Source organism: Emydura macquarii, unplaced genomic scaffold (assembly GCF_026122565.2).
Source record: "Emydura macquarii macquarii isolate MOO-44397 ecotype Brisbane River unplaced genomic scaffold, CSIRO-AGI_Emac_v2 contig_629, whole genome shotgun sequence".
Classification (NCBI taxonomy): Eukaryota; Metazoa; Chordata; order Testudines; family Chelidae; genus Emydura; species Emydura macquarii.
The window spans coordinates 6,685,240-6,708,032 of record NW_027130766.1 but is presented as its reverse complement, the minus strand read 5'-3'; the positions used below and the strand labels follow the sequence as shown (position 1 = coordinate 6,708,032).

General features: G+C 38.2%; 1 protein-coding gene across 2 annotated transcripts; it reads left to right on the top strand.

Annotated features, from left to right (window-relative positions):
• Positions 1-5,990: 5,990 nt before the first annotated feature.
• FBXO47 (F-box protein 47) lies at positions 5,991-21,836 on the top strand. Of its 2 annotated transcripts, XM_067540917.1 has the most exons (11): positions 5,991-6,124; positions 7,893-8,099; positions 8,529-8,699; positions 11,522-11,598; positions 12,718-12,795; positions 14,618-14,726; positions 15,837-16,013; positions 17,281-17,427; positions 19,143-19,285; positions 19,725-19,884; positions 20,775-21,836. In XM_067540917.1, exons 2-11 carry the CDS (start codon positions 7,919-7,921, stop codon positions 20,885-20,887), a joined length of 1,356 nt encoding a protein of 451 aa, XP_067397018.1. In that variant the 5' UTR covers positions 5,991-6,124; positions 7,893-7,918; the 3' UTR covers positions 20,888-21,836. The 2 variants fall into 2 exon arrangements, with proteins under 2 accessions (XP_067397018.1, XP_067397017.1); XM_067540916.1 differs by lacking the exon at positions 5,991-6,124 and having other exon boundaries at positions 7,826-8,099.
• Positions 21,837-22,793: the final 957 nt, after the last annotated feature.

The following is a 22,793-nucleotide window of genomic DNA, read 5'->3' as shown; positions in this document are numbered from 1 at the left end:
TGCACTGCAGGACCAAGTAGATCCTCAAATAAGAGATTAATGCTTAATCCTTTCCTCTAATTATTTTGTGCTTAATTTTCAATGATCTTTCATTCCTCCTACTACATCTGATTCATGTTTCCCTTATTTCAGTATAGTAGAGAAAAAGGGAAAGCATGCTATGGAATTTCTGCCATTAAAATATACCAGGATTCAGGTCTCCCTCCCTCTGAGCACTATATCAGGACTTAGCTTGTGTTCTCTGAGAGCTGAGTTCTGTGGGCTCCCACTCCCTCTTAGCTCTGGGTCATACCTGTGATCACATACACTGGAGGCACTGCCTATATAGAAACTCTAATCAACTAGAACATAATGGTTTTATCCTGAGATCTCATTAAGATGATAGTATGATAGAAAATATCACCTTAATTTATTCCACCTTCTAACACAATGAATAGCAGAGCTGGTGCTGACACAATCAAAGGCTTATTGTAGATTTTTGTCATTTCATAAAAAACTTTAAACAGCTCTGTTCAAGTGTAAATGAAAAAGATACATCTGAGCAGTTTAATAGCATCTCAGAGTTCCATTTAAATCTCAGGAGAAAACAAGTATTCAGCAAATGAGGTAGAATTTTTACTTAAACAGAGTTAAAATAACCACTGAAGAACCTTTACTGCCTCTCTAAGCCTATGTGTGGAGAACCATGAAATGAGATGTGTATTGCATTCTTTCTTCCATGTGTTATCATTATTATTTATTATTTTCTTTGTGGTGGTGCCCACAATGAACTGGGTGCTGTGTGCATATGTAGGAAGCTAGTGAGGCCACCTATCATGATTTGATTATGTGTCTCACCATATTTGGTATTTTGCTTAAAGCCCCAACTCCTGGCATCAAGAGATCATAAGAGAATCTCAGATTTCTAGCTTTCTGTTACTATATAGTTTTCTAACTATTCAATAAGTTTAGATTCCTCAGCTGGGGCAAAAAGACTGAAAACATGAAGTGAGTGTACCCTAAAGAAGGCAAATAAAAAAGAACACTTATTTTTTTTGTCTCATGATCTTTCATACCTGACTTTTGGAGAGGCTTGACTCATGAATTTTTTAATGCTTGTGGTTGACAATATTTAGGCACAGTCCCTACCCCAAAAGAAGACACAGTCTAAGAAGTGTTAATGCTCACGGGCAAGCCAAATCTGGAATGAAGAGGGGTGGAATCTATGGCCATAGAAATATTTCCTCTGCAAAAAAATAAATGCTATCATTTGCTAGTTTGACCCATGCAACTCAGACTTACTAGACTGCACATCAGTGTCACTGAACCTATAATCATTTGGGTTAAAAGGGACCCCTAGTGGCTTGTCTAGTTCATCACCCTGTATTAAAGAAGGCTGACTTTTTTCACTCCTACACCATCCCTGATTGATTGGGTGATAGCTCTTAGTCCCTGTTCTTGCAGAGTGCAGACCCATGATAATTGCTTTAAATCTATATGTTGCTATTGTAGTAAGGTTCTAGCATGTTTTCCCTGAACAGTATGAACATATAAAGATTTTTAGTTTCTTCAAACTGTGCAAACTTAATGATGCTAAAATTTAAGCCTTGTCCACACTGTTCTTACAGCTGTTTAACAACCATGCTTAAATAAGGTTGAAACTACCGTATGTTTCCAGTGGGTGCAAGACATCTAACCTACCTAGGTACTTTTGAAAATCCCAGTAGGCAGCTATCTGTATCTTTTGGCACCTAAATATCTTTGAAAATCTGGCTCCATGTGTCTATCCTAGACTTTTAACTTAAAATGTCCCACTATTGATAGCACTGGTGCAGCTCCACTAGTAGTAGGAAGGTGGGAGCACTATGTTAGCCATCTTGCTGGTATTTTAACCACAAATCATCTAACTCTGCACATACATACCAAAAGTAAGCTTTGCTTTTAAGGTGCAAGTTGTCAGTTATATGGTCAAAACATGCAGCAAATTATAAGGACAACTAATTGTTTTTACACTATCCAGTTTACCTATGCAGCAAAATTCCTACAGCAGGTTGCATCATCATGGCATTCCCATACTCTGTAGAGTCTGATCATTCTCTTCACTAGGTAGTTATCATTCAGAGGCCATTATGCTTGGGTTTGTTTTTAGTTTTTGTTTTGTGTTTCAATTTCTAGGAGGGAAATCAAAACGAAATAAAGCAAATAAACCAAAAACAAACTAAAAAACCCTCCTGACTTTACAAAGGCTATTGGGGAAAGATCTATTAAATCTACTGCAGCCCTCTATTGCCATCTCCTGGAGACTTTTGTACAGTTGCCATATCATTGGAAAATCAGTTAATAGTGAGTTACATTGGAAGCTAAAGTTGCAGCTGGAAAGCGCAATGTTTTTAAGGTTCATTAAATTTTCTAATGACTGTGACCTAATTACTACTCATATTAAGAGTTGCCTTTTGTCTTGTTTTTCTGGGACCATTCAGTGTCACATATCAACATTGTGACTTTGTTTTACAGTGTAATGACTGTGTGGCAACTTGTTACTTCTTCTTGTGGCACAACTACCATTGGAAATATTCTGGGTTGGTGTTGTGCAATGCCTTTGTTGTACAACACCACAATATTGCTTCAGAACACTGAGATTTTGTGTTGTTGCACAGTGATGCGTCGTGACATCTTTGCATCACAATATTGTCTGTGGATCACAGCACAATTAGTATCTGTTGAGATTTCATGAACTTATATCACAACATTGTGCCTGGACATCATGGTGCAAGAACCTTGCACAAAGACACGGTGACCTTATCTCACAGACAACCATTCTGTTATGTCACTGCAGACTGACTTTGCATGGCATAGTGTTCTTCTCTAACGGCGCAAAAACTTTGCCTTACAGCATGGTGGCCTAGGGTCATAGTGCAATAACATTGTACGACAATACTAAAGCTGTGATGAGACAGCCCTGTATTCATTAAAAGGTGACCCTGTGTCTGTGACTTGGTGATACTTTGCAATGAGAGGGTGACCATGCATCTATGACACACTGATAGCTTCTACTGTCTTGGTGACCTAGGGCTTGCAAGATGAGGATGATGCCTTATGGTGCCACGGCAACCCTGTATCCATAACATCCTGCTGCCTCATGGTGCCCTGGTGACGTGTGCAGCCTGTGACATGCTGACACCTGGAGGAGTCACAGCAATCTTGCATCTGTGGCAGAGTGGTGCCTCATGGTGCCACGGCGAAGTCTTTCAGGTGACACCGTGCTGTCCTGCGTTGCTGTGCACCTGCAACATGGTGCTTGCCTGTGGTACCACGGCAATCCTACATGGCACAGGGCTGTCTTTTGGTGCCCATGGCAACCGGGTGTCCTAAAGTTGATGCTGCCTTGTGGTGCCCTGGCGAGCTCCCACTCTTGACAGGGTGACACCCTGTGCTGCCATGGCCACCGCGCACCTGTGACATGAAGCTGCCTTATGGTGCCATGGCAACTGTGTTTTAACATGCTGCTGCCTGGCAACCCTGCACCAGCCGCAGATAAAGATGGGTCTCCGAGTGTGTGTGTGTGTATGTGCTGGACAACCAATGTGGCTTAGCCTGGCTGGGGGTGGCATCACAGGCCTGAGGGGCTCCCACCCACCCATCCCTGCTGGGGGTTGCTCCCTTTCCCTCAGCGAGGGGCTCTGTCTGAACAAGAGGAGGGAGGGGGCAGAGGCAACCACTTCGGTCTAATGGGCGGGGGCTCTAGCCTTCCCTTAATTCATTATTCATAAGAGGGGCGGGGCTGTTCAGATGGAGGGACGAGGATTCCATCGTCAATAACCAAGGTGGGGCGTGGCTCTGGGTGAGAGTTCAAAACGAAAGGGGGTGTTTAATTATTCATGACGGGGGCGTGTCCGAGCGGGCGGGCGGGCTTGTCTCGAGCCTGTAGCCTCCCCCCCCCCCTGTTTTTCGCGGAGGGGCAAAAAAGAAAAAAAAGGCGGGAAACGTGAGGCGATTTAAAAATAGGCAATTAAAAAACCATTAATAAAACAGCTGAAAAAGCATTTAATTAATTACCGCTGAAATAAAAGCGTTCGATTCTTGGGGTAATTTTCTGCCCCCCAAAATGTACATTTGCTACTTCCCCCCCCTCTCCACCCCGCCCAATTCCCATTAATTAATTATCAATTATTGCTGGAACGAAAATATTTTTATTTCTGTCCTAATTCTATGTGTAGGTGTTTCTATTTCCCCCCACCCCTATATATACCTAGATATTTTTCTCTGAGGAAAACTATTAAAGTTTCCCCTCAAATCAAAAACCGTAAATTTAAAAAAAAAAATCCTGAATACAATGTATACTCTTTAATGATGTTTTGACAAATTTCAGCTAATTTAATGTAATTTCTTTTTTGTTTAGGGGGACGTCAGTGCCCTTGTAAATCCAGACAGTGGGGTCTGAGCTCGCCCATCTTACCCCACCTCACAGAGGAATTCCCCTGAGGGTGAAACAGAGTTTATAGCTGTTCTGTATAAATTGGATATAGATTTATTTGGAGGTATCACGCCCTTTTTTTTAACTGATTATCACTGATGTGTTGCAGGTTTTGGAGCAGTAGTGCACAGAACGTGGGTTATGATCTGATCTATAGGGTCAGATCATCCAGCCCGTGGGTTAATTATGGCCCGTGCGGTTTATTGAGCGAATCCCAAAGTCCAAATGCCCATGGGGTTATGAAGTGTGGCCCAATGGTCACACCCAGCCGAATGAGTCATGAAATGCAGACCCAGGACTAGCAATGACCCAGTGTGCAGTCAAATGGCCAAACATGACCCGTGGTTTCATACAGTGTGGCCCAATGGGCAAACACAACTTGTGTTATAAAAAGCAGATGTTAGCATCCTTCCCTGGGACTGCAGCATGGATCAAAGCACATAAACTTTGGGGTGAACCCAAACAAGCCACGCCTTGTAGCAGAAAGACACAAATTAGAGCAAATGTTAGGATTATCAAGGGCATTTATTTTTTATCAGAAATATTATGAATGTTTATTGTTATATCTTTGGGACTGATCCTTAAAGTGGGAGCAAATCATACGGCATTTCATCCACTTTAAGGCTCCTTTGCACTGCCAGTCTGGTGTAAAGAGGCCTTAATATAAATGAGAATCAGGTCCTCTTGAAGGCAAATTAGGTGCTGCCCATGGACAATTGGCATGCTGCCACTTCAGTTCTCAGTGTCACATAGTTTGATCACCCCTGGTTCAGAAGCTCCCATGTTTTTAAATGTGTGGGAAGGGAAATGGAGAGAGAATTCCTATTTATCTTCATGATGATTCAATTATTTATTTGTGAAATGCCTAGTAAGGGGAGAAGACAAAATCCTGAAGCTACTGTCTGAGGTAAATAGCTTTTGGTATTATATACTTAGCGAAATGATAATGCAAACCCCACAAAAATTGAGATGATTAGGAAAAATGTGCATTCATCGGATGAAAATATATTGACTGTTTAGAGTCAGAAAACACTATAGAAGGAATGTTGACTATGAACTGCTTCTGCTCTATAAATAAGTAATTATATATATAGAATAAATAAGAGAAAATCACTGTTGTTATTTATTATAATTAATTTGATTTTAAATGTTTAACATTTACATTTCCCTCTTCCAGTCTTGATAAGCAGTTCTCCAGACAAGAGAGATCCACACAGAGGTTGTTGAGGGCTGAACAAAGTTGCTAAGTGAAATCCATCTTGTCATGTTTTCACTGATCTCCCTGAGAAACATAAAATACATTGAGAGCCAAAACAGAAGTCAAAGGGAGCTTTGAGCAAGGTCTCTAAAATGTGGCCCATAATGTAAAACTTCTGTCACATGCTCAGTTTTTATTTAAGTTGGCCTGACTCTGCTCCCAATGAAAATAATGGGAGTTTTACCATTGACTTTAATGGGAGCAGTGTTGAGTGCTTTTGAAAATCCCACCCATCAAGTTTAAGTGGCTGCTTCTATGCATAATATTTCTGCAGGATCTGGATGAGATTTTCAAAAGGACTCAATAGTGCTTGAAACTCCAATTGGCTTCCGTCGAGCAGAGTTAGACCAATGTGACTGCTTTCAAACAAGCAAACAAAAAAAACACCCTCAGATTGTAACTCTATTTCTAAGGTATGAAACAGCAAAATGTCTTGGCCTTAGTCAGCCTTGAAAGAGTTTTAGTGGTGAAGAGAATTATATTTTTCTTTTACTAAAACATGCCTTTAATTGCCTTTATGTACTTTTCATTGTCCTGAACCTGCAGTTGTGTATATATAACTCCCACTGACTTCAAAAGTTAATTTCTATGCTTTTCAAATGTGCTGTTACATACACATGACATTATGTAAATTAATTTTTATTGTTGTTTTTACAAGTATCAAATTTATTTTCTCTGCTTTGTTGCTTAAGTAAACTAAAATTGAATAAAACACTGTAATTTTAAAAGTCATTAAATTTGCTCACAAGCCATGTGAAAAGTTAAGCTATGGGTTTCTTCAGCTATCTTGAATTATCTCATAACTAATTTAAAGATGCCTCTAATGGTCCATAATTGTTTTAGTTCATTCAGTATACACTGTTCTTCCATTGGAATTGTGATAATTCACTATGTTATGTAATATGGTTCAGTGATGACATGTTAGAGAACTGTGGCTCATTTGCTTGCTGTTTTCAAATTGTTTTTTGCTTAGGTTAAGTAAATGTAACCTGTTGACTGACTAAGTGCATCAGTACATTTTCAGTCCTTCAGACAAGCAGTATAATTCCCACTGATTGTATGAGGGGAGAACAGAGTCCTCTTGTATTGCTACCACTGCTACCAACACTTACAATTTTATTGAAAGTCTTGCAACATTTGCTGATTGTCTGAGAGCCCCAGGTGCTGGAATCAAGAGATTGCATGTGAATCTTAGCTTTAATTTAAAAAAAGAAGCAAGTTACTAGCCTTCCTGGTTTCAGAGAAAAGCTTGAAAATATTAAGCAAGTGTACCATAAAGGCTCAGAAAACAGAAGGCAAATATAAGAACATAATGTTTATTATTTAAAAAAAAATAATCTCATACTTTTAGAGCCAATCTCATGAGTTTTGGGGGACTTATCTCATGATTTCAGAAATCTTGAGGATAGTAGTGCTGTGCCACATGTTACAATATTTGCACATGCTGTGCTCTGATGTTTGCAATTATAAGGAATTAAGCTATACATCAGTTTAAATACTGCAGGGAAAGTGATAACTTAATGCTTATTTACATTACTTTTAATCTTTATTTTTATTGTCATACACAAGAGTACATACAAGTAGAGAGCCTCAAACAGACAAAAAGAGACAGACAAATCCTTTGAATGGCCTCAGTTTTTAATGTTCTATTACATGGTTAAAGTAACATGGAAGAGTAAAGTACCAGAAGGGTATTGACTGAGTTATAATAGTTCCTTAATATATTTTGTGGCATTTCATATACCTCCTTCCCTACACTTTTACTTTTTCTCTTAATTATCCTTTAAACCTCCTGATACCCTCCCCCTCCAATACTAGTCTCTGCTATCCCCACCACCTCTCCATTTATAATCTATAATGAGCATATTTTCCCCCAGACACTGAATTAGAAAGCAAAAGTAATTTCCAATACACATGCAACATGTACACATTCTCTCTTTTTGTGCTGTATGGAAAAAAGAGTGGTTTTACTGGTTATACTGGAAAGAAAAGAAATAGAACATATAGGAAAGTATGAATATGGATTTTGGAGTGTATTTAGATGTCATTTTGTTACATTTAAAGTAAAATTGATCCTACCCATGTGGCAAGACTTTCATACTCCCCTCATGAATTATTTCATTTTATCTCCCTCATGGGTTTAATTTTCTTCCCAATATGCCTTCTGTGTTTTCTTTGCAGGAAAAATTTATGGCACTAGTAGAAGGATGACATCCACTGTAAGTACCAGCTTCACCTTGATTCCCAACCAGAAATACAGGCGCAGTAGCCGTCGCTCCAAACTGTTCTGCAACACTGTGGACACAGAGTCCGAGTCACTGTCAACTCTCGGGAATTTTAAAGTACTGCCATTAGAGATCTTTCAAATGGTCTTGGAATATCTCTCAGGTGAGGAACTGAGAGAAATGACATTATTGTCCATAAATTAAAATAATCACAAGCAAAAATCCCATTTAGTAAAATGCTAAGTTTGAGGCCTATGGTCCTTGCTCAGTATGCTTCACCTTACTACAAATTTAAGAGATTTTCATTAAGTTTTTTCATTTTCAGCTTGGGTTTCTGAAGAGCCTCATCACCAAAAAATAGAGAATGATAGTACTCAGGGAGCTCTTTGGAGTGTGCTTCTGCCCCCCATATATAAAGATGACACTTTAACAGATATATGCAAAATCCTGAATGCCCATAATTTGTTGGTAAAGGAGTCATTTGAAGTCTCTTGGCCTGCTTTTACAGAGATGTATAGTAAAACTCTTCACTATTGAGCAGTAGAGTTTTTGAAATAAAGGTTTACAGGTATACTGGGTTTTGCTTTTTCAGTGAAGGATATCAGCATGCTAAGCATGGTGTCAAAAGCCATCAGCGACCGCCTTATTAATTACATCTCAACCTCATCAGGAAACAGAAGGCTTTTACTGCAAGACTTTCATAACCTTGAGATATCCGGCAAGAGAGAAGGATCCTGTATATTAGAACACTACAGATCTCTAGGTGACCTTAATAATAAGAACAATAACAATTACGAGAGAACTCAAATCGATTAAAGGGCTTCTACTGTGATATTTAGTAACTGATAGCAGTTTAAAATGGTGAAGATGTTTTATGAGGTATATAGGTGTTTATATGGCCCTCATTGAGGCTGAAATTCATCCTTGTGCAAAGGACCAGCAACAAGGCTTATACCCACTAAAGTCTCACTTAAGCTCTATGCACTGGGATGAAATTCATCCTGAAAGAATTCTTTCAACACCTCTAAATATACTTTTAATCAACAATAATAATTATTAATAAATACATATATAACTATAGACAAAAATAGCTTATGATTTGCTTCTTCCTTACTTAATTTGTAAAGAATATAAAAGGGCAAATGGAATATAAAAGGGCAAGGTAAGTGGATCAGTCAGGGGAATGATAATGAGATGCAAAGAGAGTATTTCACCTCTATATCAATGCTCAAATCTCACCTAATTCTGAAGTGACCAAGAATCATTACCATCAAAGACCTGACAGTCTATGTGAAGTGAATTAGCTATCTCATTCCAATTCCTAGATGGGAAGTAAACTTATCACAAAAAACACCATCACAACTGCCACTGATTAACATTCTCCTTGGCAGCCTTATATAAGAGCTCAAGGGCTGAAGTGGGGATGATGAGTAAACTTTCCTCTCACCCTTAAGTCAGGGATGAGAGGCAATGTGAGAATCGCTCTGTTGCCGCCCAGGTTGTACTTGTGTGCTGCCCATGATGCTTGCATGGTGGGATGATGAGCTTTATTCTTACTCTCACCTGCACAGCAAAAAATAAATATAGATCAAAATAATCTGACTAATGAGTAGCACTGCATATTTTTAATTTAAAAATCATTATTTTCTTTTTAACTTTTGCACTAAATTACTACTAAATCTCGGCAGCTAAATTACCCCTTAATCTCCCACCCTTTCAATCAAAAGCAATGCAGTCTTTCTTCTCTGATGCCACTTGGACTGTATCGTTTATCTTCCTCCTCCGATTCATTGTAATCCTTCCTCTAAAAGAGAAACAAATTAAATTAAATGCTAATTTGAACCATATTGATATAAGCCTCCTTAACTGATAAGGTCTCACAATTAAATTGATCCTAACAGTAAAACAAAATTGTCAAGGTTATATTCAGGAGCTAACTTTAAATCAAGACATTACCAAGTTAAAGGAACAAGGTCAAAGTTAGTTATGCCAAATGTGAGTTCCCTTCAAATTTACATGGATTGTTTACAATTCATTACTGATAACTTCCACGTTTATTTGTTTTAGTTTTAAAATGAAATCTGATGCACTTTGCTGAAGAAATAAAGTCAGTATTGTTTTGTACACTGTAATAACAAACTTTGTGTTAGAAAAGGCAACTGTTATTTAACTACAGTTGTATGAACTCATCGTTACAATAAGCATAGTCATTAAAAAAAGACATATTTACAATATGAAGATTAGTGCAAATATCTATCTACTAAATGTAAGGGCTCAACCCTGCTCTCTAAAGTCAATGGCAAAATTCAAACCTACTTCAATCGGAGCAAGATTGGGTTCTAAGGATAAAATTCACTCCTGTGTAGAGAGCCAGCACAAGGCTTATACACTGCATTAATCTCACTTAAACTGACAGAGAGAAATCCTGGCTATATTAAAATCAATGGCAAAAACTCCCATTGGCATCAGTGGGACCAGGATTTTTCACTTTCCATGCTTAAACTGGACTTGAGTCACACATGATTTTTATGCTGCCCCTCTACACAGATGTGAGTTTCACCATGTGAAAGCAGGCCCAAACCTTTGCACTGGTTATAAGTTATCACCAGGTTGACAACTGTATTCATATTTGCAGATATATTGTTTTCAGACATACATCTACTCTTTGGGGTCTGATTGCAAACCTATTGAAGTCAATGGAAAGATGATTCTTTGGGGTTTTGGATCAGGTCCCAGACTGATAAAGAAAATTATGTCTGCCATGTAAGAATGTTAACAATATACTTCCAGACTGGGAAAATTATCCATTCAAAATCACAGGAAGCGTATAAAGCACCTTTAGACATCAGAGAAATAACATGTTCCCCAAGAGATGGGCAACTTAGAAAACATTTGAGTACTATTCTGTAGATTTCTTGCATTATTAACAAACAAGATACATATGTTGTTCTACCAGATGTTTTTGAGGTGAAATATTTTTAACTCATTTGCTTTCCATTGGCTTAAAAAAATTGTTGCTTAACAAACAGCTGTTCTGCACTATAATGAACTCCAGTCCTTGGTATGCTAAGCTCTTCTAGTTTTGAATCTCATGTATAAAAAAATTCTACATCTTAACTATGTTTTATATTAATACAATTCAAAATAATTTTTCTGTTTGACCATGTGGATGTCTTAAAAGATTTTGGAAGCTCAACTTTTTATGATGTAAATAGAAAACCAGTGTATCTTCAAATGTTACTTATTGTGCTTCTCTTAGTTGAAATATTTTTAACACCTGTAATTCAAAAACAAATATAATAATTTTGCAGGGCTCCAGCTGTGACTCACATGGAGTTTAAAACAACTTAGTAAACAAATTATGTCATGAGACTTGCACACTTCCCATCAGGCTTTGTGACATAAAAGGCATCTCTATTACACAGGCCAGCATACCCTTTTACAGTGCACAGCTCACTGTAATGTACCACTCACTTGTCTGGCAGAAACAGCATTGTATTGTACTGCTTGCGCAGTATATGCTTCAGCTAGTCCTATTATTTACCTCATTTGAATGGTTATGTATGTATGTGTTTTTATTCACAGGTTTGTTGCTTAAAAGGTGCACACTACTGCTGCCCACAAAAGACAGGCTAAAGTACATACACAAGATACTCTCAGATGTAAGCTCACACTCATTGCTCTGTATTGAATACTTCTAGAATCTTGTTTTGAACTATAACTTGCACATATATTAATGTTTCATTAAAACAATATTGTTAATGTAATGTATTTTAATTAATTTATTTATTGACACATCTGTGACGCTCATCAGTGTAATCTAATGAATTTACTAACTTGGAATCAATCTCTTGTTGGTTAAAATTCTTTCTTAGGGATTTAGGCTGATATTGCCAATCTGAAGTCCCTGAAATTAGGACCCTAAATCCATATTTAGGCATTTAAATAAGTGATCTGATTTTTTAGAGATCTTAAGCTCCTTCAGCTTCAGACTGAAGTCAATGTGAGCTGTGGGTGTTCAGAACCATGTCTAACTTTAGGCACCCACTATTTGAAAAATATGGCTTAGGTTTGGGATTTTAAAAAACACCTAAAGAAGTTAGTTGCCTAACTCCTATTGAAGGTCAGTGAGTTAGGTGCCTAATTCCTTCACATTTTTAAAACCCCACTCTTAGTGAGTATAAACTGCTGTACAAGTATGACTTTTATGTTTAGTTATTAAAACAGGTCGCCCAGTGCAAATAATATTTGCTATTTTGTAATAGAATGAGCATAGGTTGCAATTCAGTCTCGTGAAGAGATCCTACAGAAGGCCTATATCGAACTTAAACTTGTCTTAAGAGGGCAAAGTGGTGCATAATGCCTTGGGCAGGCTATCTCCACAGGGGTAAATTTTAACCATAATTAATTCAAAGCATCATGTTACCAAACTGTATTAGTTTCTGGAGGGGGAAATGATTATGCATTGCAGCAGACATTATTAATAAAATATCACATCTCTCTGAAGACTCTAAGGTGGTCTGCGTGAAAATTCCCAGAGGACAAATAGCCACATCATAAAAACCACCAGTAACTGGTGACCTTGTTTGAATTCTCAGTAGAGATGCAAGGGTTGAGGGAATGTAGCATAGAGAAAGAAATCCCTTATTAGCCTGAAGATAGCCCCTTTGGGTCACTGTTGCGGTACAAGAGCAGTGTGGGAAAGCTTCAAGCACAGAAGTGAATTTATTGTCAATTAAGATACACTGATGAAATGAAGCAACAATGGTTTGTCTTTGCAGATTTCCTGTTTTAAACTCAGTGGTTGCCCAAGTCCATTGCATTGCTTAGGATTACAATGTTATGGAGTGTTTTTACAGGTATGGTGTATTTTTCAGAGAGAAGAAGGCAGGTATCATTAATATAAAAGAAATCAAAGTTTGTCCTTTTATAAATCTATCAATGCTGAAATACTCAGTCTTTTAAAAAGAGTGCAGATAAATATAATCATTATCCAATTTAGTTATACTTTGAGAAGCAGTGGACTGAAACTGCTTTGCAAAACATTTCAAAGTCTAACATGGCTTTTAGGCCCCAAACAATGCATTTATTCAATACCATAATACTTTCTGGATTTTAAAATAGTTGATTTAACTCTAGAGAATTTATCAGTCTGGATCTTATTATAAGGCAGTCTGGATTTAATTAACAGTTTATTACCAAAGAAGAATACATAGAGGGCCATTTCACTTCATTATTTCAGACTTCAAATTTACAAGTCCCTAAACAGGGATCCTCTGATTTGAAGGAAACTGGCCAAAGGTCTATAATTAAATGGAGGAATTGTGCTAGCATATTTGGGATGCAAAGAAAGCAACGACAAATCTGTTAGTTCAGCAATCAACAGTGTGTTTACTATAATGACTACCAAGATTGTAAACATGCTATAAGGGACTGAGGATCAGACTTCTTTAACACTGTAATTGGGGAAGGTATTTCATGGTGAGATGATAGGATCACCATTATGCATTGCTTTACTTGAGAACTGCTTTGTCTAACCACCTGGAAAAATTACTTTGTTGAAGCACGTGCATTTTCTGAACATTTTAAATGCAAGTAACTTGTGTTTTAGAAGAACTTATGTGTTGAAACACTCTCTGGGAATATACCATATTAAAGTATTTTAGTAGTAACAAAGATACTGTTCAGAAACATGTGGTTGTCTATTTTATTCCCTTTCATGGCAAACTGTTAGAGATAATTATTTGCACCAAGATATTTGTGCTCTTAGCAGTTGTAGCCTGCTTATTCACATCAAAGGTTCACAAATTACATCTTGGGCCAGAATGTGAAGCCCCAAATGCAGTTCAGAACTGTGGGTTACACCAGGGCTCAGCAACCCCCTCAATATAAGTTAGAGCAGCCTGCCTGATGGGCAGCTGAAGCTAATGGTGGCTTCCTCATATCCCCAAAGGCCTGCTATGAAGGTTTTGCACTCTATGCATTCCTCCTCCTATTTATTCTCCTGACACTGTCCACAGGGGACTGTATGGGTTTGTGTGAGGTGTACAGCTGCTTATGTCAGGCTTATGCTGACCCTGCAATGGGGGAATTCCTCAGGGGTCTTTTCCCCCTCTTTATTTGTGGAATTTTCATGATTTACTGTTCTGAGACTGTCTGTGATATAATGACTACTGATCTCAGTTACACCCATAGAAATCTACAGAAATTCCATTGATCTGTGAGATTAGCATCTAACCCAGTGTTTCTAAACTGCTGTGATCTGGGTTTTTTTTGTTTTTTTTTTTTGGAACCACAACATTATTGCCCGGAGTGTCATAAAGCAGTGTTAGAAGGCCTTACAAAACAAAGGAGATCCTATTTTCATCTTTGTTTTTTGCTTTAGGCTTAGCACATTCCTGTCTCACAAACTTTTTGCATACATGATTATTTTCTGGTTTCAGCATCATATAGATATGGACCTAGGTTTTTTATCTAATAATATTTTGCACTTTGCAAGAAGTCCATTTTGAAAGACAAAGATGAAGACAAAAATAATACATTGTAGTTCAGATGCACCTGTCTTTACTATGCAAATGTGTCCTCCCCATAAATACAGAAAAATGGATTGTACATATATGACTATAATAATAGGCATTGTGATTTAATTCTATCTATCTGTCCTTCTTTTGGTGTCGTCAGACCCTGACAGCAGGCTGGGATGAGCTAGAGTGCCATCGTGTTTTTAACTTCCTCTGTGAGCTAAGCAATCTACGCCGCAAAGTACAGACAGTTGTCAGCAGCAAACCAGGTGAATATTTGAAACAAAAAAATCCTGGAAAATGCAAATGATGACAACAGAATACGCTGTCATGGCAGCTATATCCTCCTTTTGCTGCCAGTTCAGGAAATGGATTCAGACTATTACAGAGCAGATGCACCCAGACTCAAGGATGTTTTGGGCCACATGACTTCTGCAGTACCTGATCCTTTCTTGATCCATATATATGATGCTTTAGGTATGGAAATGCCAGAAAATGGGTGCTTGTTAGCTGGTAGCAAGCCTGCATATAGCTGAAGGCAATCAGCAATGTTAACTGCATTTAGTTGCTTTCTGATGAAAACAAGCAGTTGACTTTTATCTTTGGCATGTTCCATGTGGTGAAGTGTATCTCTTTGAGAGGCAATTGATTTTGTTGGGTCTTATCTCATTATCAAATGTCTGTATAATTTATGTGCAGTGGGCCTAATCCTCCACTGCATTACACCAACACCAGTGAAATCAATGAAGTTACACCAGCATAAAATTGATGTGGCGCAGTAGAAAATCAGAACCAGCATTTCATGAATATCCTGAAGCATACCTCTAAAACCAAATGTAACCTCTCCAGAAATCCTCCAACACAGTACTCTATTTCACTGGAAATGTTCACATGTGGCCCCCTGCATAAGTGATTGTAGAAGACAAGCATGCAGCAAACTGCTTCTGTTTACTGCTTATAGGCACCATTTAATAGAATCACAGAAAGAAAGAAGCACAACAAAAGTAAAAAATAACGGCGTGCCCCTGAAACAGAGCATGAGAAGTGGCAGAAAAATAACATTAGGCAGACAGTTAGAATCAATGGTTTGAAGCATCATAGTGTGTCTATTAGACTAGAGCAGTCATGGGATAGTTACAGCTCAGAGCTTCAGGATCTGATTGTGATCCCAGTTACTCCAATTTGACACTAACTCAATGGGAGTTATGTATCTAGAAATGGCACCTATCTATATTTAGAGGTACATAAATACTTTTAAAAATCTAGCCTATGTGCCCATATAGCCTAAAAACCTCTCTCGCCCAATCTTTATAAACATGTTAACATCACCAAAGTGCAATGCCTGCTGGATTCATACTATACAAATTCTCTTGTCCTAGGAAGTGCCCGAAAGCTGGAATTACGGATAAGGTTATTCTGTCGCAGTGTCCTTCTAAATCACTGGATTCATCGAAGTGATTCTGCATTTTGGCTGACTCGTATCTTAAAACCATGGCCAATGGTTAATCAAGCCCGGCTGCTGTACATCATTTTTGGGCCAGTCTCCTCTCTAAATGGTGAGTAGATTTACATAGCCTGTTTTCTAAGGGAGAAAATTCTGGTCTGTCGCACAGCCTGAGTAAATAAATGGGCTTTCAGGAGACCAATGAAAGAGTTGTGCTGGGCTGTCTGTTGACCATGAATTGTAATAGGAGCAACACAAGTTGTGAACCCATTGTTCCCTCCTCGGGTACTCCCCTGCCCACCCACGATAGCTGTTCTGTGTTCTTATGGAGAGAATTGCCATGGAACTTTTCAGCAGTGTGCAGAGAGCTGCGGGGTCTGCTGGGTAGCTTCTGTGCTTTCTAGCTCCATGTATGGCAGAAATGCAGTGGTACAGTTTGTTATGGGCCTTCCCATAGGCCAGGAAGATTTTACCCCAAGGGGAAAAGCGCATGAGTTTATTGCATTTCACTTTAGAATGGAACATTTACGTGTAGCAGACTTATAATTCCTAATAAACTTTTCAAGAATTGACGAGACTCAGTTCATATTAATTTGGGCAAGATGTAAGCTTCCAGGTAATAATTGCTGAGAATGCTTATATTGGTGCTGATTACTCCTGATTTACACCAGTGTGAGGGGGGAATCAAGTGAATTGAACTCAGTGATATTACACAGAACATCTTAGCCTTTTTCCAATACTTTTTTTGTTTTGTTCTAGCTGTAGCTACATTATTGAAGACAGAAACTCTTACTTTACTTACCTGTGTGTGGCCAGGCACTTTCCTCTGATGTTACAGGTCTCATTTTTCACAAGCTCTGAGCACACACAAATCCTACTGAAATGAAGGGGAGCTGCAGTATCTTTGGAAACGAGGCCCTTTATAAATAATAAAGTATAACATTGTCTAGAACAATTGATCCCTACCTGTTTAACATGGACTTTTTAAAACAATTGTTTGTTATTACCATTCAAGTGAAGAAATTACAGAGATTGTGTTTTTCCTCTCTATTTCCCCACACTTGTGCTGTGAAGGTAGTCTTAGCACTGAACCACAAGTGTGCGTATCTCTCTCTGAAATCACATTCTCTTTTTCTCACTTAAATATTAATGCTGTGTTTCTTTAAAGCACGCAATGATTCTGATTCATGTTGCAGTCTACACTATCCCTTTTGCCACAAGTGAGATGAAATAAAAAGCACTTGTATTAATAGGGACTTATGCTTTTGTGTGAATCACCTTTTCTTTTTCCAAACCATGCTTTGAGGCCCCAGTATAGGTCTTCCTTGTTTAGCAAACTACATTGTCACTTAGTGGTGATTGTGATTAATGTTACTCAGGACATGTGGTTTGGCAGAAAATGATAGAAGGACCAACAGATGAGACCAGTTTAAAGGGTCTAGCTGATGCTATTAAACTACTGTATGACACAGAAGCTAAAGAGTGGACAGCAGATGATGTTATCAGTCTTGTGGATGAATTGTCAGGTATATTTTTGCCTTTATCATAGACTCATAGGATTATATGATCATGCCCACCTTATGTTTCAGATAGTACAGAGACTGAGGCACACTGGGAATCTGAGTACCCCCTAATCCCTTTCCGTAGCTGTGCTATACTAGAAGGTCAATAAAACTGGCAGTTATGCAGTAGTCAGAGATGGAAGAGACCAATATTGCTAATAAACCAATGCCTTTTTTCCCCAAAAGTGAAATGTTTTAAGTAATAACACATGAAAAACTTAAAAAATAAATATTCTGTTACCATGTTCAAGGGACACAGTCACACAGTTTAGGTCCAAAATTTAGGTTTTGTTCAAAACAAAGTTTTACAAATATTTATTAATAGATATGTTTTCATGATTTTTAAAAAAATGTCAAGGATAAAATTAATTGTTTGACTTTTACCGTTTTTCCTATAGTGTTTGCATCCTGGGCATTCTTGTTCTTGGGGATGAGAACCAGAAAGTGATGTTAAGTAGGAAGGAGGGAAACTGTCTAACGTATTTCCATTATCCAAGCTGCCAAATACAAAAATAAATAAAAAGTATAAAAAGGAAAAGTACATTACATTTTTCAAATATAATGTGTGCCAGTTATTAATAATCCAGATAGAGACAACTTTTGGTTATTAACAACACTTTCCCCAGAACTGATATGATCCCATTGACTTTATTGTTAGCAGTATTTGGATATTAACTGCTGGTGTGCTGTTTATTGGCAAATTTTTGGAAAAGAGATTCCATTTGTAATGAATTTGCTGGCTTTGAGTCCACAGCCTGGAGAGTACCATGCAGTCCCATGGGCCCCCAGTGTGCCCTGTGGAAAGCCCCGGCTGTAGGCACGTTTACAGGGCTTGTAGCCAGGGAAGGAAGCACTGGGATGTGCTGAGCCTGGGGCCACCAGCGCCAGGGCAGGACGCAACCTGGAAAGTGCAGAGACAGGTACTGTGCAGCCCGATGGGCCCCCAATGCCCTCTCTCCTTGGGCAAGTCTTGGCTGCAGGAACTCTGATAGGGGCTCCCTGTTGGACAGGGATGCTGGCACCACAGCCTTTTACCTCTTGCATGGGCAGTAGATTCTCAGTCGGGGGCTGCCCCATGTTGTTGTCTTGGGCAAGGGCCATTCGCTTATTGGGAATTTTTAGACAATGGCAGCTTTTTGCTGAGAATCAAGAAGTTGCTAATAACCAGTATCCACTATCATTTCATTTGTAATAGTCTAAGTCTTTATTAGAAATATAAGTGAGGACAAATTGGTTTATTTTAATGTGTTTTTTTAAAATTCTTTAAATACAAAGTATAGTGGCCTTTACTGGGAAAGAAACAGTTCTCTAGAACGGAATCTATTCCAAAGAATTCATAATTTGGTAGCGGTACATTTTAATTTTGGTTTGAGTTTGGAGAGTTTGTATTATACATTTTATTATCATCAGCCTTAATAGAAACAATCCTATTGATACCATAGTAACTTCTTAGCTCCCAAGTGTGCTGCAGGTATGTTTGAATGAGCTGTCCTCTCAAACATATAGGGAGGTTCTCGAATGCAGTGATTCATAAATTCAAATACTTCCAGAATTTTGATCAGATAATTCTTTTGTTTAGTTTAATTCTAACCTATATTTTATGACCTTATATTTAACTAAATTATATGCAGTCTGTTGAATCATAGGCAATGAAAATCCTTTGTATTTTGTTATAAAAGTGGTTCCCCAAGAATGGCTCATGGAAAATAATGCTCGCCTCCTCATCCTGAGTGGGAACAACATCTGCTTCACCTTCATGGCTAGTAAAGCTGTGAATGGGCGGGCTGTTGAGCTGGCCAAACTAGTGGTCTTTCTGGCTTTGGTGAGTAGCACTGAATAGAATGTTTTCTGGCATTTTGCCACTAAATCTGCAACTCTGCTTTCCCAGGGGCCTGGGGGCCTGATTCTCCTTCCACTTACACTAGTGTAAAGCAAAAATAACTCAATTGAAATCAATGGGCCTTCTTCTCTTTTGCCCTAAGGCCTCTCTATACTGCTGGAACGTAGCAGATCTGTCCCTAGGGAAAAATAATTCCAGCATATGGTGGGAATGGAGTTCTCCCACCTTCATAGCACTGATAGAACAGCTCCCCACATAAAGGTCCTGGCATAGTGTGGATTCCATGATAGGACTGCAGCTGACCATATTATAGGATAGTGCTTTAATTGTCTACTGTGAATTTTAATACTTCAATTTGTTTTGATTTTTTTACCTCACCACCACCATGGATACATATTATTATATTTCTTGTATCTTCTAGGTCTGTGAGAAGGACCTGTACTGCATGGATTGGACAGTAAAAATGATGCAGAAAGTCTGCAAAGTTTTCAGCACTCCAGGTGAAAGGAATAACTTCCTGCAGAGTGTGGAGAATGCATTTGCTCACATGATCATGGACATGCTACAGTCAGTAATGTCTGGTGAGTGTCTCTGCCTATCTGCAATAAGTGAATCCTTTCATTGGGACATACCCACTAGCCAGGACTCCAGCAGAGCAGGGGATGGGAGCTCATGTATCAGCACAACTCCAGACAGGCCCCTTTCCTAGCCAGAGCTACCCTGGAATGGGGTTCATTGGAAAATATGAAATATTCTTTTCATATTTATAATGCCTGTTGGCTGACAGTTTTGTCATGTGGATTTGGTTATTTTCAACTGGTTTTGTTAAATATTGTGTGTATATTTTAAGATTTATGCTAAAGTACTTACTGGTACAGCATGAGGAGAGACACTTTTTGTAAGAAGAAATAAATATGCAAGTGTTCAGTGATAATATGTTCAATCATAGATGCTCAAAATATGTAAATACACCCAGAGGATGGAAGTGAGATTTATATACTTACACTAAGAGACTTCTAGTCATTTAGATGTTGAAACTGACTTCATTTTTAAAAAACACATAATACACAATGACTAGGCAGAGAGATAAGTGTCTGCTACCCCCTACCACCGCCTCCTGGTGACCTGCCTTTAACTCCAAGGCTTTAAGAACATAATTTTCAGTACAGATACATAACTTCTCAAATATTATCTGTGTATACCTTTCCCAATGATTATGATGACCGGTGGATTACTAGCTTTCGATAGTGGCCTTGTATGCCCTGCTTTGGTGAATTATTGTGTGTATTTGACATAGGGGTTCTCTGTAAAACGATGCGTTCCCCGCCCTCTGCCCGTTAGCATCACGAGGTACCTGGGTTATACTTGGCCTCTTCTAAGATACTGACTAAGTAGTTTCTGAGATCTTCTCCCTACAAATGACCCCTTTGTTTTCATTAACTGTTTTCAATGTTTCCCTTTTGGTGCTTAGGAGATCGTGATGAAGAAGACAGCAGCTTTTTGAATTTGTTCCACCTTGTGAATGCACAAGCTAACTTCCATAAAGAAATCCTGTATCTGACCATGAGAAGTACCTCTACCTAAATACTCAGAATCTCAGGCTTTTAGAGAATACTATAGTGATTCAGATAGATGGCCTTTCCCCCTATTTATTTTCTCTCACATATAAAACAGTGTCCACCTGCCTTTTAAATTCACTCTGCTTGCAAAGTTTTAGCAGCTACTGAGCACATTGTTAAAAATAGAAAATATAATAACCAGTTAAATCTGGAAGTATAATCTTTGCAGAAGCAGCAGTAGGCTGACTGGATATGCTATTGAAATACAAAACAGAATAATTACTTAAACCTATGAAGATGTATTGAGACAGCATCTCTAAGGAACTATAGCACAGTCTGTGCAATAAACTTGTCTGAGAATATGTGTCAGGATGTGCTGAGGAGCCTATCTGTGGCATTCCATGGTTTGGCTGTTATGGGTGGGAATACACACTGCATTCTTTTCCCACTGTGTGTGTTTGGCTACAAAATAAAAATGACATGGTGTTCATATTTGATGTACATCCACAAATTAAAGAATGTTATCTTAGTTCAGAACAAAACATATTTTGATCTTTTAATTTTGTTTTCTCTTTGGAATCCATTAAAATAAAACCAATGTAATGAAAGAGACATGGTCAGGTTTCTCCAGCTCAGGTTATGCCAGGATATCTGTGATTCCCTCTGACATTCTTAGCTTCAGAACTCTGCAGTAGATATCCTGCATGGATTGTGCATTAAGATTCAGCACAGAAAGAGACAATCTCTGGAAAGAGCCCTAGATTTTTAGGGAAGGCAAAAATTATTTTATACAGCACATGCCTTTCAGCCATAAAACAGAAGAAATTTCAGAATGTACCTTTGTACTAAATATAATAACTGGACGGTTAAAAAACTTATATGTCTTTGGCAACTCTGCTAAGTTGAAGGATGTTTTATGCATGTAGACATTCTAAGATCACTGTTTTTATTAAAGTACACTGATATGTATCCTATTTACAAAAAGTTTTATATTTATGGTATATAGCTTTAAAAATTTGAAAATATGTAATATATGCTAAACAGTATTTATTTCATTTTGGGTTATTTACAGTACATGATATCTATTTTCTTCATATTATAAAAATGCCATTTCCCCCCCATCGGAAATATTTCCAAATTATTTAAATTTGTGCCAAATTTTGCCCTCAGAGACAGCTGTTCATCTCCAAGAAGCAGATCCTCAGCTGGTGTAAACTGTGGGAGCTGACAATTCACACCCGCTGAAGGTCTGCACCCAACTGATTTCAATGGTGGTGAGCTGATGACAACCATTAATATTTTCTATTTAAAAAGATCCTTTTTTTGGGACATGTATCTAAGGAAAGAATTTGGCTGCATGTATGGGTGGGAATGGAAGATAATTTTTTTGCTAACATTTACCTAGAAATTTAGCTGTGCACCAGCAGATGTCAGAGGTGAAACCATCATTCATTTAAAAACAAAATATGAAACATATTGGTATGTTAATATTGTTTTAAAAAATCCATTTGTTTTCTAGTTGCGTTGACTTTTGCAGTTAAGAGCACGCTGCACTTTTTAGTACGGGGAATGTGGTGATTTTCCTTCATCATTGAAATAGGTCTGTGTACATGGGGAAATAGTGAAGAATAGGTATTGTGGAATAGCTGTTCTGAGCTAATTCCTCATATGGACGCTCTTATGCTGCACTTTTTGCAGTTTATCTTAATGCACTTCCAACATGGATTAAGTTAAACTGCACAAAGGCACTTTAATGTGGAAGGAATGTTCACACAGGGAGCAAGGGTGGAATAGCTATTGTGCTTTAAATCCATAGCACGCCTTATTTCGATTTTGCAATAGCTTCCCACTTCTTCCCTCTCAGGACAAGGTCTTAGGTATAATGCAGGATTCCTAATCAAATGCAGTCTAACAAATTAATTAAATACTCC

Excerpts from the sequence above, each read along its gene's own strand:
- FBXO47 (XM_067540917.1), top strand. The coding sequence starts at position 7,919 with ATGACATCCACTGTAAGTACCAGCTTCACCTTGATTCCCAACCAGAAA. Across the intron at positions 11,599-12,717 it reads TACACAAGATACTCTCAGAT|ATTTCCTGTTTTAAACTCAG; the intron begins GTAAGCTCACAC and ends TTGTCTTTGCAG. Across the intron at positions 19,885-20,774 it reads GCTACAGTCAGTAATGTCTG|GAGATCGTGATGAAGAAGAC; the intron begins GTGAGTGTCTCT and ends TTTGGTGCTTAG.